This window comes from Bacillus rossius, chromosome 6 (genome assembly GCF_032445375.1).
Source record: "Bacillus rossius redtenbacheri isolate Brsri chromosome 6, Brsri_v3, whole genome shotgun sequence".
Classification (NCBI taxonomy): Eukaryota; Metazoa; Arthropoda; class Insecta; order Phasmatodea; family Bacillidae; genus Bacillus; species Bacillus rossius.
The window spans coordinates 51456018-51471455 of record NC_086334.1 but is presented as its reverse complement, the minus strand read 5'-3'; the positions used below and the strand labels follow the sequence as shown (position 1 = coordinate 51471455).

General features: G+C 37.0%; 1 protein-coding gene across 1 annotated transcript in view; it reads left to right on the top strand.

Moving 5' to 3' along the window:
- Positions 1-15438, top strand: part of LOC134533174 (cubilin) — a 343648-nt gene that overhangs the window by 61367 nt on the left and 266843 nt on the right. Inside the window, exons 15-16 of the mRNA XM_063370538.1 lie at positions 1672-1843; positions 9769-9956. Of these exons, the coding sequence (XP_063226608.1) occupies positions 1672-1843; positions 9769-9956 (360 nt within the window). The remainder of the gene's footprint in view (positions 1-1671; positions 1844-9768; positions 9957-15438) is intronic.

Sequence of the window (15438 nt, the reverse complement as noted above, 5' to 3'; positions counted from 1 at the left end):
TTTACTCGCATATAGGTCGCCATCGCATATGGGTCGCACCCATAATTTGAGGTTTTGAATTTGGTATTTAAGATTCCCCCCATATAGGTCGCACCGGTAATTTAATGACGCGAACGGCCGGCGCGCCGTGCACGAAAGAGTTAACGGGTACTGTAAAACTTCGCTACTACGAGAGCTGATAATGGCGTGATAAATTGTTGTAACAACAAGTACTCGTAATAACCGAATATAAAAAATTGAAGTCAAGTTAGATTCCTGACTTCTTAAAATGTCTTAATTGTAGACTATAACTCGAACACAGTGCTTTGTATTGAAAAAATGCACAGAATAAAATAAGTGAATTCACGTCACGCGAGTTCGGCTATGCTAGCCAGCTGGTTGTTATTTTCGTTCAAAACGTGGCGAGGGAACTTGTGTGGATCAGGTAGAAAACATTCGGCTATAAACAAAAGATATAAGAACAATTTTATCCAGAAATGCTGTGACATGTTTTTGGAGTAGATAATCACAGTGACAGACCGACAGGATGCGCTCCCTCCCTTGCCGTAGCAATGTTTATTTTGACAGCTCAAGCAATTATCTTTTCCACGACCCTTCACAGCCTAAAATAAAAGAAAAAAACACGGCTAGACACTGCCGCGTGGACAGTCTAGAGGGGTGGTATCTATTTTTAGCCGTCTTTTGTATGTCTGCCTGCTTACAGTGCAGCTCTCGCCAAGATAAACATGAACACATAGCGCCCAACAAAGTGTAACAGACTTGTTTTTCAGCCGATTTTACTCAAATTTTTGACTTTCTCTGCTCAAATTTTTCACGGTTTCTCAAAAAACGGTCGTATAAACGGAATGGACACATCAGAGGGAGGTCGCATTGGCGGGATTCTAGTGTATTGCAAAAAAAATTCCTCAAAAATTCCTCAAAAATTTTTCTTCACATATAGGTCGCACTTCATTTTTTCCCCATCAAATCTGGTAAAATTGCCGCGACCTATATGCGAGTAAATACGTAACTGTTGGGCCATATATATAATACCATTTTATAAAAGTTATAAACAAACCATGCATAATATTGGTATTGAGCATTCATAAAACCAAGCCTGAGTGCCACATTTAATAATAAAATAATCTTAAGGATTCCATGATATAAAGCTTGGCCACATATGCCTAGCTTCACATCACACCGGTAGCTTTGTATCACAACTATCCCTTCAAATAAAACTAATAGAAAATTTCCTGGTGAAGTAAAATCAAATGTTAAAAAGAGCTTTGCTAGTCGAAGCTTAGCACAAGAAAACAATGGAATCCCTGCATATGTGATTTATCCTAGGATGAATGTGTGTCCAAGCCATCTGGAGATAATTTTCTTTGCCAAGACATATTGCAGGCCACCCACATGTTGTGCCAGTTACTCTGTTTCTCTGCTGACAGTTTTAACCAGGGATTGCATTTGAATGTCCTCATTGGCTGTGTTCACTGTAGTTCAATTCTGAACCATTACATTATTTAAAAAGTTATGAGCACAAGCTCTGTATCCAAGTGGTTCAAAATCCACTTTGATCCTGAAGGCAATGTGATGTTACTGTATAATAAATAAATAAATAAATAAATAAACATAATATATTTCTGTTGTCTGGCTGGTAAGAGCTGATGATGATGGATTGTGTGTGTACAGATTCACGACGGCTCAGGAGCCGGTAGTAACATCATCGGTCGCTACTGTGGCACCACACGGCCCAAAAACGGGGCCCTCAACTCCACTCACAACTCCATCTACTTGTGGTTCCACTCGGACAACAGTGTGAGTGGTGAAGGTTTCGTGGTCAACTGGCAGGCGGTGGATCCAGGTGAGAAGCGACAGCCTCCACTTAGAACACGATTGCCTGCAGTTAGGTTTTTTTTACTTGGCGTCTCTTTTGGCCGTGCATCTCTCAGGGCGTTCTTTCGTGTTTTACTTGCTGGAAGCAGTATGGCGGCTGGTCATTTAAATCGTCAGTCAGGTCAAGATGTATTCAATTTCAGCTAAAGACCAATCTTCATTTGCATTTTTCAAGACATATGGTTTTCTGCCAGGTTAAAAAAAAAAAAAAAAAATGTGTCAAGGTATTTATTTCATTAGCTTATATGAAAGTTTACAACTCCTTCTGACTCAGGTCTAGAGTACTATCATCTCTAGCAATTCTCAGAATAAAAAAAAAAAGAATTTGAGACTAAAACAAATATTTTGCTTTTTAATTAATTTTGATTGAGGATTTTTTAAAAATGGGTTTAAATAGTTTTGTAGCTTTATATTGTCAGATTTGAACTTACTATCCGAATGAATGTCAACAAAGCTAAAGATTTTATAGTTTTTTAGGCATTTCAAGATTGTTTTGTCTGCTTGTAGCATTGCACAATGAGTATGTTATATACACATATATTTTTTTTTGGGTCATAAGAATATTGATTAAGAATAATTTTGATATGAAAGATAGTAATTATTTAATATGTAGATAAGGGTAATTGTTCAGAGCTGTTAAGAATTGTTATTAATTACTTTGGTTGAATTTCATGGAAAGCCTTAAAATACTTATTTCCTTGAGATACTTAATTATTAATTTGAGGGTTAACTCCAGTTCGTAATAATTAATTTTGATATTTGATAATTAATTTCAGTAATTGTTTTGGTTAAAGCAGTATAGATTATAATTTTACAGGACATCATTTTTAAACAAAAGTTTCTAATATGGTATGAATTTAAACTTTGTTTACTAAATTTTGAACATTGTATTTGAATTTGTTGGGTAATTTTATATTCTATTGGATATTGCTAGTGTAATATTTTGAGAATAGTCTGGAAGTTACAGAAGGAAGAGCGGACAGGCGCGACACTCTGGCGCCAGAAAGCTATTTTTCACTTCGTAAATGCGTGTTGGGGATTTACGCGTCACGTTGTACGCACAGCTGTAGCGACCGTCTGGAAGGGTCTCTGGAGGCTACCACTAGCCAGCCAATCAGGGCGAGCCCTGGTGTCAAGTGATGTGCCTGTACAAATTTCCTTATATGGTCATGTTTTGGAATTATGTGCGCTGATTGGTCAGTTGGCCCACGGGGTTGCCTCCCTTGTTTTCACCTTTACAAGGGAAGGTAATCTCGTCGACCAAGTCACTTGTTGCTCGATCGTCGCCGAACTCGGTCGCGTCGTCGGCAAGTCGCAAGACAAATGGAGAATTACTAAGAGATAATTTAACGCCTAGGGGCTGGGGCCAGGCCGTATTTTTTCAACCTAAGTTCATTGTTTTTTGGATTAATTAATTAGAGTTTTAGGCCCTAGGCGTCGGCATCGGCCCAACTTCGTGTGATTTCGGTCCGCGATCGACGGTACCTTGAGTTAGGTAATTAACCAAGGGACATTACTAAGTTTTTTTTTCTTTGGCGAGTGACAAGACTCCTCGACCATCAACGGCAAGATGTATGGTGCTGTGGTATGTATTTGGACCTCATCCTATCAAAATTCAAAGACATCGTTAAAATTTGTATAAGAAAAGACAAAACTGTGCAAGTAACGAAGTTTCTTCTAATTTCATCTGTAAAATTGTGTACTGAGGCCATGTAACGATAAGAAAAAACATTTTTTTTTAAAGAAATAAACAAAGATAATTTAATAAACTCTTTTATTTCCAAATAACGCAGAACCATCGTAATGAAAAATTCCTCAGGAACATTGTTTGTTTTGTTTTGTTACGTTTCTCTGTGTGCTTAGCCGGGCAAAAACATACAACGTAACATGCTTGTGTAGCAACCCAGGCTACTGTCTGCCCCACTTAGTAAATAACTTTATTAAACATTTTTATATATTTATAATCAGAAATGATTCATGGTTAGGATTTCTGGTTTCATTTAAATAACAACTGTTCATTCAATTAAACAGTAGTTGTGTGTTAGCCATACCTTATTGTACATTTTATTGTGAAAAAGCTGTTTAAAGTTATTTTTACCTACTTCAGCTTGCTTAGTTAGACTTTCATTTTCTTTCAAATAATTGTTAGATTTTTTTTGAAACTAATGCTTGGTCATAGGGATTGTGCTAGAAGGTTTTGGAACATTTAGGCTGATGCATTTGTTTCTTTCAGTTATATAAATCTTAGCGAGTGACACATGAGTACTTAAGCATGGGAAAAAAAAACAATCTCGTAATGAGTCAAGGGGGCGTAGTTACTAGGAATCAGGGTCTATTTTCACGATCAAAAAGTGGTTTGTCAATGGGTATGTTTATAAAGTGCTCGATGATTGGCCTGTGACTCTAGCTCCATCAAGTGGGCAAATTGCTGAATTTGTTAGTAGTTATGTTAGTCTTTACTTAGGCACCTGCAAGAGTAGACGTGTTGAGTGATGGCTCGCCAAATTTGACATGATAATGTAGTTGAAGAATTTCACACCTGTGGTCCGGGCCGTGCTGTTGAACATTATTTAGGTCATATTTAATTATAATTTTGCAACCAGATGCTGCAGTGTAGACCCAAAGTGGAGCCTTTTGAGTAAATTTATGGCCATGCCAAGAGTAAAGCGAGCACTCTCTGTCATTTGTACTGTGCATCCAAGCGATTGCGGAATTTCATCAACGAACCTTCAGTAATTAAGTACTAAGTAATGAACCGATTTGTTTACGCAAGTGGAGACTTTTTCCTGTGAGTCATTTGTACTTCAAGTTATGTGTCTTTATATGGTGGTCATGTTGAATGTTTGGTAGAGAAAAAACTGAATCTACAAAAATTTTATTTGTGAATTATTTTATTTATGCCACGAGTTCTTCAGATTATGCAGTCTCTACCTTGAGTGAATGTTTTCGAGAACTTAAATATTTTTTCAACACCCAGTGAATTAATTCAAGTTGTGAAGCCAATTATTCACAGAAAAATATATTAAATGGTAATATAATTTTATTTGTATGCAAATAACGTTGGAAATTTAATAAAGTCTTTGCTAAAAAAGAATTAATTTTAATAGTTAAACACTTCCTATATGAAATCTGTTTAAGTAACTTATTCCTTTGGTTTTGATTATTTACGAATTGTGCTATGTAATAAAAAAATGAGAGAAGTATTGAGGGCTGTGCGCACGTTCCCGGTGATTTTAAGACGTTAAGCATGGGCGCCACCACGTGTAAGGGCACGTGGACCCGGCGGAGTCTCTCTCTCAGGGCGTGACGTAGCCCAAGTGGGGACGAGTTACCAGCCCTGTCTACCCTACCTATCCAGACCTGGCCCGCTCTAGGCGTCGGGCACGCCACACTCCTAGGCTAAGTAGGCTCACTCACCACGTGGTTAAATAAAATACTCAGTTTATATTTATACCCAGATTTAATTTCACTAACACGTTTCCCTCCACGCCCGTTACACTTTACACGGTTAAAAAGCCTGAGGCACGAATCGACTTAGGTGAAGGCATGGTCCACACACGTGGCCATGCTACAAAGTATGCTTATTACACGATGGTTAAAAAACTCGACTGAGACAATTAATTAATTATGCAGCCCGCTGACCGAGAGCTGCCCCGAGGATAACGAACGAAAGAGATTTAGAAAGAATTAACGATACAGAATTACTTGGTCAGTGGTTCACAATGGTTGAGGTCCCCGGGGTGCTGGCGCGTCTGCTCTCGGTCAGTGATGAAGATGGACTGGGGCGAGAGCTCTGCTCGTCTCGACCAACATGGCGCCTCCGCGCCAACACAATTACCGTTATTACATCCTATGATTCCGTGCCCCGGCGAAAGTTAAGTAAATTACAGATCAACATTAAAAAATATATAAAAATTACTGGCAATTTAAGGTTTGTTAATATTTACTTAGTTAATGATAATTTATTTAAAAACATTCCTACTCTCGTCCAAGTCCGTGCCTATTCGGGTCCGCCCGGGCAACGTCTATAGTTCTTTAAAGTAACATATTTAAATTAAAGAATACACAAGTAAACTGCACAACACTGGGGCAAAGATGAATGAAAACAAACAAAAAGGTTTACAAATAATATTAAAACGTAGCAATTTAGGGGGTCGCCGCACTGCTTCTAGCGCCCTCTTGCCGGGCTAGACACACGCACACACGCACGCACGAGCGGGAGGTTTGAATAGAGATGGTGGTTGGGCGGTGTCATATCGGGCTCAAAGGGGCCGCAGGCCCGGACGACGTCAGTATGTTTGGTTCTTTTTAGAACATTGAGACATAATGTGTTCGTTACTGAATGAGTTTGGGGGTTGATGATTTTAGTGTGCAGTTTTGGCATACATTCTGTCCTTATATGCCAGTATTGAAACTAAAATATTGAAGAGTTATGTTTAGGAACTGATAGATATAAATATTCTTTGCGTACCTGATTTTGAATAAGAATTAAACAAACTTTCCACAGGAGTTACTGTCATCGAACTTTACTAACGTCAGCAGTGTTTGAAGTCTGGATACATGAAATTACGTAATTCTACAGTTAGAAGACTTTCTATGACGCATGGTGATTTCTACCATAATGACATGCTATCTACGAGAGAAACGACTAAATTATATAGATAAATATTATTGCTGCCAAATAGTTTGCTGAACTTTCTGCGATGCATCATGGTTTCTACTATAGCAGTACACAAGCTGTAAAGGAACTATTGAATTCTATGGGTGATCATTAGTGTCGTCGAATAGTTTGTAGAACTATCTATGATGCATCGTCGATCCTACCTCAATGGTCAGCAACTACAGAAGTCTACAAGTCAATATCTTCTGAGAGCTCTTTACTGAAGAGAACTGAAAACTGTACGAAGAACATTAATCAACGAAAATGCATGGTATTATGTACTAATGATTACTGAACATTTCATCCAGGGTATGTACTAGATGATTGTAGTTATTAAAATGTGCCTTAGTTAATGTTAAATTTGATAACATTCAAATTGAATAATTTTTTTACCAAGTTATTACTGTTCTCTGTAATGTATGTTAACTATTTGGTTTTATTTCTTTGAACAGATTGAATGATTAACTATTATTCCTCTCAAATAAATACTCAGGGGATACCCAAGAAAACAATAGTTTCGTTTCATATTAAAATCACTGCTCTACAATGCTAGCTAATTTGAGGTTAATTTGATAATAAGTTTTAAACCTAAATTGTGCATAAAAATCCAATTTTTAAGTCATTGGCTAGTAGTCCAATACATAAGTGAAATTTGAAAGTTATAGATACCAACTTCATATAAGTATTTATATTTTTCCAGAAAATAGCTCTGCAGGGCTCAGAGGTTAACTGTACTATGAAGTTCTGTGTCTGCTTTAGATTTTAAAGTTACCTATTACTCCGATAACTTCATTTTTATCGTTATGTGAATATCTTTGCCATTTTAAAAATAAATCACTTGCAGTCTAGATTTACATTGGATGTTGTGCTGGCGCTTATTAAAATTATACTTATTATTAAATAATTTGTCATTACAGCGTGAGGCAGTAGGAAGTTTAGAAAGTGTTAATGCATGTAACAGCCAGACCAAACTGAGCTAGCCAGAAGTCTAGAATGTTGTATCGTCTGTGACATGGTACAACCTACTTGGAGAATATATGAGAAATCCAGCAACAGTGTATCTCCAGAAATGTGTTGCTCCTCCCCATATGTACACACAAATTCAATCCCCACATATTTTTTCAAAGGGATTGAAATTCCCACACCTTCGAGGGATATTTTTTTGGGAAGGTGGAGAGAGTCTGATCCATAAACCTCAAAGTGAGTGGACAACTATGCTTTGTTCTAGAATTATAAATAATAGAGCACCAGTTTCTTGCAGTGTACAGAGCATTAGGCTGCGACCCAGATCTCCTCTAGAAAGTTAATTTTTCAGGTCTGTAAGAATCGTGGGCTTGAATATTAAGGGCCCTACGTACCTGGGCTTACATACGGGGTGCAGAGCTTCAGAAGAAACCATGCGACTTAAAAACTCTCAAGAATTCAGAGTGGTGTCTTTACAAAAAGTATTTAAGAATGCGTTGATGGTGGATGAGTAGTTTTGTTTCTGTATTTAGTTTTTAAATTGTATTTTCGGAAGAATGAAAAGTGCTAAATGTATGTTTTCAGAATAATATTTATACATGAAATTCCCGCTAGGTAGGTACTTGCATTACAACTTTATCTTCATTGCTCCGCCATATAATGTAACGGTTATCTTTCAGATCTCATAGTTGTCCTATGCACGACAAGAAGACTGCGTACTAGTTCAGAGTGGTTCTTCGGGACCACTCTGAAGCACCAGCGAGCGTCACACTTATCATCCCGCCTCACTAATACAAATACTCCTTTGAGTTGGTGGGCCCCTTAGCAAAACTGTACACCCTTCCTACTTTGTTTTGATTAGTAGAGACAGTAACTCTCAATGACACAGTTCAGGAATGTTGACGAAGGTATCAGCCATCAGTCCAACACCTAAAGTACAAAAACATCCCACCAGAAACAACTGAAATCAGAAATCAGGATGGTGGTATGGGATTTAAACCCATGTCGTTTGTAATGGGAGTGCAGTGCTGTGTTACTGCACCATCTGGTTCCGTACCTCACCCACTGTTTACTGACTCTGACTGGTTACCAACAAACAATTTAATACGAACCTCAGTTTCATCCAAAACAGGCATCAATAAAGCATGGCAAAACTGACCAATTATATTTAGTATAAATACTCTCATAAATGTAAAGTACATGTTTATGTACTTGCAGAACATAATTTTCATTCTACTGGCTGAAGAAGACATTTCAGTATTTCTTTGTGCAAAAGAAATTAAGTAACAAGTATGAAATCATTGAAATCTCATATTACATATACTGGTACTAGAGATCAGATAATTTTTTATGTATTAATTTTATTATTGAATTTCATAAGCCAAGGGGCAAAAAACTTGTGGTTGCAATTAAAAATTTATTATTGGGTAGTCACTGTCAGTGTGTATCGTATGTGCTGACCCAGATTGTATGACTACCACACAAAATTACGCAGCAAAGTCTGGTGGCTGAAGTCTTCGATCCCTTAGAATGCTCCTGGAAATGTCACTAAGTCGTGCTGAATTTCAGAGCACGCAGCAGGCTACTCCGTCCTTGGCGACCCCACCTGCTTTTCCCAGCGGGCAGCAATTCCCACCGCAGCTCTCATGGCCACTTGCATTACGCCCCGGTTATCTGTCTCACCATCAGTCCCATGTTCGACGACCCCCTGCGGAGCACACACCCGAGCGCTCTGAGATTCACCATCCAAGTTCCAGTCGTGTGCTCCCAGCAGGCCGCCCACTCCACTTGTTGTGCTTTCACGTAAAACGCACACATACATCTGCTGTGCATCAGTTCAAACTCCGTAATGATATAAACTCTTCAGCTATGTACTGTTTGCAAAAGAATATTTGAGTCCAGGGTAAATAGAGTAATATACCTTGTAAAAAATACTTAAGCAAAAATAAACCACTGTTTAAAGGTTGATGACCTGTTTAACTTAAAACTATAGCAGTGAGGAACGCTGAGTGAAAAATAATACAAAATTTTCAATGTTGCAAAAGTCATAGAATATGTTTTATTAGTAAATCTTGCTCAAATGTTTTGCAGTATTATTATTTTATCATGTTTGTTAGTGCTTGTCTTTAGTTTTCATTCGTGTGCCTTATGCTTGTCTCTTTCATGGTCAGGTAAGTTAAAACTGAAAAGTAAAAGAAGATGTTCAGGAGCTATGGTCCAGTATTGTATATTGATTTGTTGGTGACATCAGTATGGAATACTTGTTTCAGTTTGCGGTGGTCGCATTTTGGTCAAAAGTCACGGAGTGATTCAGTCCCCGGGGTCACCAGGAAAGTACCCTCAAAACCGAGATTGTAACTGGTACCTTACATCGGAGCGGCCCGGCAAAAGAATACAGTTTACGTTCTTCACTCTCATGATTGAGTCCCATCCAAACTGTAGCTATGATTATGTAGAGGTGCGTCAAATGTTTATCTATCTTTAAATAAAATAAAAATAGGTTTATTATTATTATTATTATTATTATTATTATTATTAACTAATATCTTGAAATTGTATTTATCGCACTAAAGAGAGATGATTACTGTTCTTATTTGTTAATTATTTTGCTATCGTATGTTGTTTGGTTTCATTAAATAGCTGTTTCAGATTATAAAAATTTTGTGGTAAATATTTATACCACTTAACTGTATACATCATCTAAATCAATATGTGTGTACAAAATTGGCAGAACTGAATGGTTTTAAAATAACTAGCGACTTCAATATTGTCACGATCCACCTTCAGAGGGGGGGGCGAGAATCGTAGCTCTTTACATAGAAACAACTCGCTTGGCATCAACTAGTCTTAACTTCATAAAATACTTTACTGTACCTAGGATCATAGGTTCGTCATCCCGTACAGGATGTCTGGTGAGAGCTGAACTAAGGAGATTTTGCAAAATAACATAATACTTAATTAAAATTATTTTATTCTTAAAGTCAAATACTCAACATCATTTTAAAGAACATTTAAATAGCGGGATTACAATTTAAAACAATAATCTCTTTACTTCCTTAACGATTGAACGACCTTACAAGAGAGAGAATGAGAGAACTTCACTAAACACTTCCCTAGTCCTTCCGAATACCTCAAATCATAATTAATACTTAAAATTAAAACAAAGATAAGTCCATACTCACATTTTCCGAAAAGCCTTTCTTGATCGATTACTTTAAAAAAATAACGTAGGGGCCTCTCCTGCCCTTGAAATCCCGAACGAACATTACATTTTAAAAACTATGACGCGTGACCCCTGACGAGGGCCATAGCCTCCGCCCGAAAGCTTGACGACTACATTATGACCTAACTTAAATTAAACGACTCGTGGCCTCTGGCGTCGACCATAGCTTCCGCCCGAAAGCTTGAATTCCTACATCACGAACGAACTAACAACTCGTGACCACAGGTGAGACGCATAGCCTCCGCCTGAGTGAGCCTGAATTCCTACATCACGAACGAACTAACAACTCGTGACCACAGGTGAGACGCATAGCCTCCGCCTGAGTGAGCCTGAATTCCTACATCACGAACGAACTAACAACTCGTGACCACAGGTGAGACGCATAGCCTCCGCCTGAGTGAGCCCCGAGTCACCAATCACTTGCGCTTAAATTCGCGCGCCCTGCCGCGCCTACCATAACAAAAGCTCGTTATTGAAGTCAAATTTACTAAACAACTAACTAGAACATCTGGGAAGACTACCCCCCCTCTACCCCAATGTGCAGGCCACACCGCGCGGCTTGTTACGACAGCGCGCCCCAGTAACTGCGGCCCGTGGCTGCGCCAGCGTGCGGCCAAACAAACAAACAAAATTCTGCAAGCCCGCAGCGCGCCGCGCCGGCCCCGTGCCCCAATTACATGGTCACGCCACTTGCGCTGACGAGTGAACAGAGCAGCCAGCCCAGAGTCCCGTCAGTAAAGTCCCTAAATTTGATTTCAACAACCCTGCAAAATTTCAACCCGCGACATAACCCTCCCCTCACAGAGCTCGAGCCCCATCGAGCTACCTCAAAATTACAAATTGTCTTTTTCCATTAAACCATAACTATAAATTCCTCATTTCACAAAAATAATAATTTTCTTAGTTCCTTGCTGTCTGAACATACATCTAGATTCTGCATAAGATTTATTTTAAAACAACAAGTATTCATAAAATTAAATGTAAAACTTTTATCTGGTTTGTTCTCACAGGAACCTTCAGAGGCTCGAGTTCTCAATTCTAAAAAAATTGTTCTGTTAGTGAAGCTCTCTTTACAAATTAAATTACTGTTCTTAGTTTCTCAGTATTCGTTAAACAATGTGCAAATTCTGGATAATTATTATTATTTTTTTTTTTCGGTTTCCGTTTATTACCATACTTCTTTCGTTCTTCAAAAAAAATTAAGTGTCCTTACAGTGTTTCAATTAATTAAACTCTTATCTCGTGAAGGTTGGTGCAACTCCTCGAAGTCAGTGTTGTCGAGAAGAGTAGCTCCCTGGGCTGGCCATCAGCAAACACCACTCAACTCCAACAGCTACTGGACTGGCTTCCAGGGCAGCTCACAACTTCTCCCCACATCTGCTTCGGAGTTGTGCCATCCTCATCACGAACAGATTACAATTCTGAAACATCATCAACAGGCATTACCATCACGCCTGACAAATACAAAACTAACTACTAAACTGCAATCGATGGGCAAGGATGCAAACACACAAAAAAATAAAATTAATTAATTCAACTGCTAACATAAAGTATCCCACCCTTAGCATAATCTAATCAGGCAAATAATTTGATAGGAAAAACTTAAGGAAGGGAAACATGACCTCCAATGATTTTCCCTAACTCTTGTGTCTTGATCTTCTCTATACAGCAAATAGTCCCCACGAAGTAACTGGGTTGAAGGTCAGTTCACATGACCCACCCATAACCTCTTCTACTCTTCTTTTCTTCTGGGGGCAACCACAATGCCCACCAATCTCTCTCCATGGTGCCGAACCAGCTATCCCATGAGAGTAAACAACGTAGTCAATAGAAGCGCAGAGGGGAAACACCAATCTCTGGCTTGTCGAGTCATAAAACTGCTTTATCTTCTTCTTCTTCTGAGTAAAAATATCTGACTAACCTTGCTTCTATTCTTCCAAACAGTAAAAGTTCATCAGGTATCTTCATGAAAGAAACATTCTAACTAATAATTCTTCATTTTTCTTCTTCTTTATTTCTGTTAGTTGTAATAGAAGGCCATGTTAGGGAGGTTATAGGGAAAAAGAGTGGCCAATTCCCACCCCATCACCCACCTAGATCATGACTAATTAACTTTTAAACTTTCTATTTCAAACAAATAAAAAAAAACATTTTTTTTATTCAAACTTTTAAACTATAATTACTTTTACTTCATAACCTCAAAAGCTAATCAATAATTCTAAATGAAATTGTGATTTACTGCATCCTTGTTCCATCCGATCTGTTTGTTTATAACCTTTCTTGTAAAGTATAAAATTTTCAAACATTACTAATTCAAAAAAAATTAAATTCTGGTGTCCTTTGAGTTACAATTAACTTTACTATTTCTTAGCTTGAAATAATTTAAGTTTTCAGAACTATTTCATTGTCTAATTCACAACACTTAAAAATCAACTCAAAACAACAAATCATCAAAATCAATAAGATCATCTGACCTACCTATCAGTACTGTGAACTTGAACTGTTCGTACACATTTATAATAAGCTATTGTATTTAAATTCCAACCTAAATAAGGTTTTAAAAAAAACTACTAATCCCTCTGTAAATTAAGAAAATTAACTTTAAAAATTAAACTTAAGGTATTAGTTCTTTTTGACAGCTACCACAACTCACTAGTTCCATTACATTACTATAACCTAAAAAGTTCTGTAAATAATGTTTATAACAAAAAAACTCCAGTTACTGTCTTCCATAAAAAAATAAAACTTTACATAACCTTATTAATCTCCACTTGTAAGTCCATGGCTGCCAGCTTTCTCTTCTCTTGAATCTTCAGTCTTGGCTCTTGTTTCAGTGATCTTGTATCTTGTCTCTCGAACTCTTGTCATCTTGTAAACTGGACTGCTGCTCAGCTCATCTTAAGGAATCTGTAACAGTTTCAAAAATACATGTTAATTTAAATTACATAATTCCTGTTCTTTGGTCCTAAAAAAAATTGTATTATTAGTACACATTACCCTGAAACAACATTATTATTCATTGTTTATTACTTAAAAAAAATGCTTTACCATAAAATCCTTTTTTGTTCTTTTCATTAGGCCTATTTATTTTCCTTCTTCTTAATTAAATTCTGCTTCAAATGTTAATCCTAACTTAAGACCTACCATCTATTTATTATTCATTACCTACATTATTTATGTTACCCTAAAATTCCCATAAGTTTCTAATACTTCCTATCAAAGACATTCTCTCTAAAAAAAATTTACTTGTGACTCTTAACTTAACAAACTTAAAAAAAACTTTTACACTAGACTTAACTTATTATTCATTCTTAGTTACTAAATTTCTATATGTAAACTTTAGTACTTACAAACAAAAACTGCCTATTTCTCTCTACCTCTTAATCTCTTTCAATTATTACAATAATAATGTTACCTTGCATCTTTAAACTTTCTTCTTTTCAATTAAATTAGACATCTCATAACAATAAAAATTCTGCCTATACTCTTCTTATGGGTGTACAAACCAACAACAAAATTTCAAATTCTCAAGTTTCCTTATATTTAAATTATGCAATGCACATAACCTCTGTGGTGCCTGTACCCTTTTAGGCCTACCACCTTCTCCTCTCACAGCATGACAACTCTTATTCCTCGGGGTCTGTATTCACTGTTCCAAATCAAATATCTCAAAAAAATTAAAAACAAATTTATTATTTTAAGAAAACAAAAATTTACATTGAATTTACTATGGAGCCTGGAAATCTTAATGTCTCACAGCAGCTAACATGACTAAATCCCATGGAACCCCAGGTTTACATAACCTGTGCCCAAAAATTTAAGCATACCAGGCTTTCCCTGCACTGGTTTTACAGCATCACACACTATTTAGGGCCCCTGATCTGCCATCAGTCCCAAGGAGTTTTCCCACAACCCCTCTCTACACAAGCGCCTACCGCATTCCTCTCAATTGGCTATCGGTTTTACGGCATTCTTTTGGGATCCGACCATCAAGTTAGGGCTAATCGAACACTAAACCTCCATACTTCCAAACTAATGTAAATCAATTAAATTTTCTCTGTAATTTCTTAAAATCCAAATAAAAATTATTCAAACATGCCCAAGAAACTTTCAAAAAAAAAATTCATAATCTTATCTTCAAACCCTTAAAATAAAAATAAATAGATTACTCTGTTTTCTCCTTAATAACTGTAAACTGTCAACAAATATTATGTCGTAAATTTAACTATGCTTACTGACTCTAAATCATAAAATCTCATTCGTCCTAATTAATAAACAACCAATTTCCTTGAAATCTCACTGTATCTCTCATACTCAAACTCCACTGGCTGAATATCTCAATAAATTCAAAAACAATTATCTACACTCTTAAAGAAATTCCTCCCCAATTATTCAAACTTCTTCACATTATTTTATTTCATTACTTAAAACACCTTACTCAAAAAAATTAATTAATTCCCTTCCATTATTATTTGACCAGAAAAAACTTTCTCATTAATTAATTTATTAAAATTCAATTTCACATTAGGCAAGTACACTAACTCTCTACAGCAATGTTTCTCATTTCCCTCCTTCCTAACTGAATCCAATCTTACTTAACCTCCAGGGAATTTACCTCACAAAATAACCAAATTCACTGTAGTGCCTATCTGCTATAGGCCCACTACACAGGGGGCTCTAACCCCACCAACAAACTTCATTGAAATGGTACCCTATC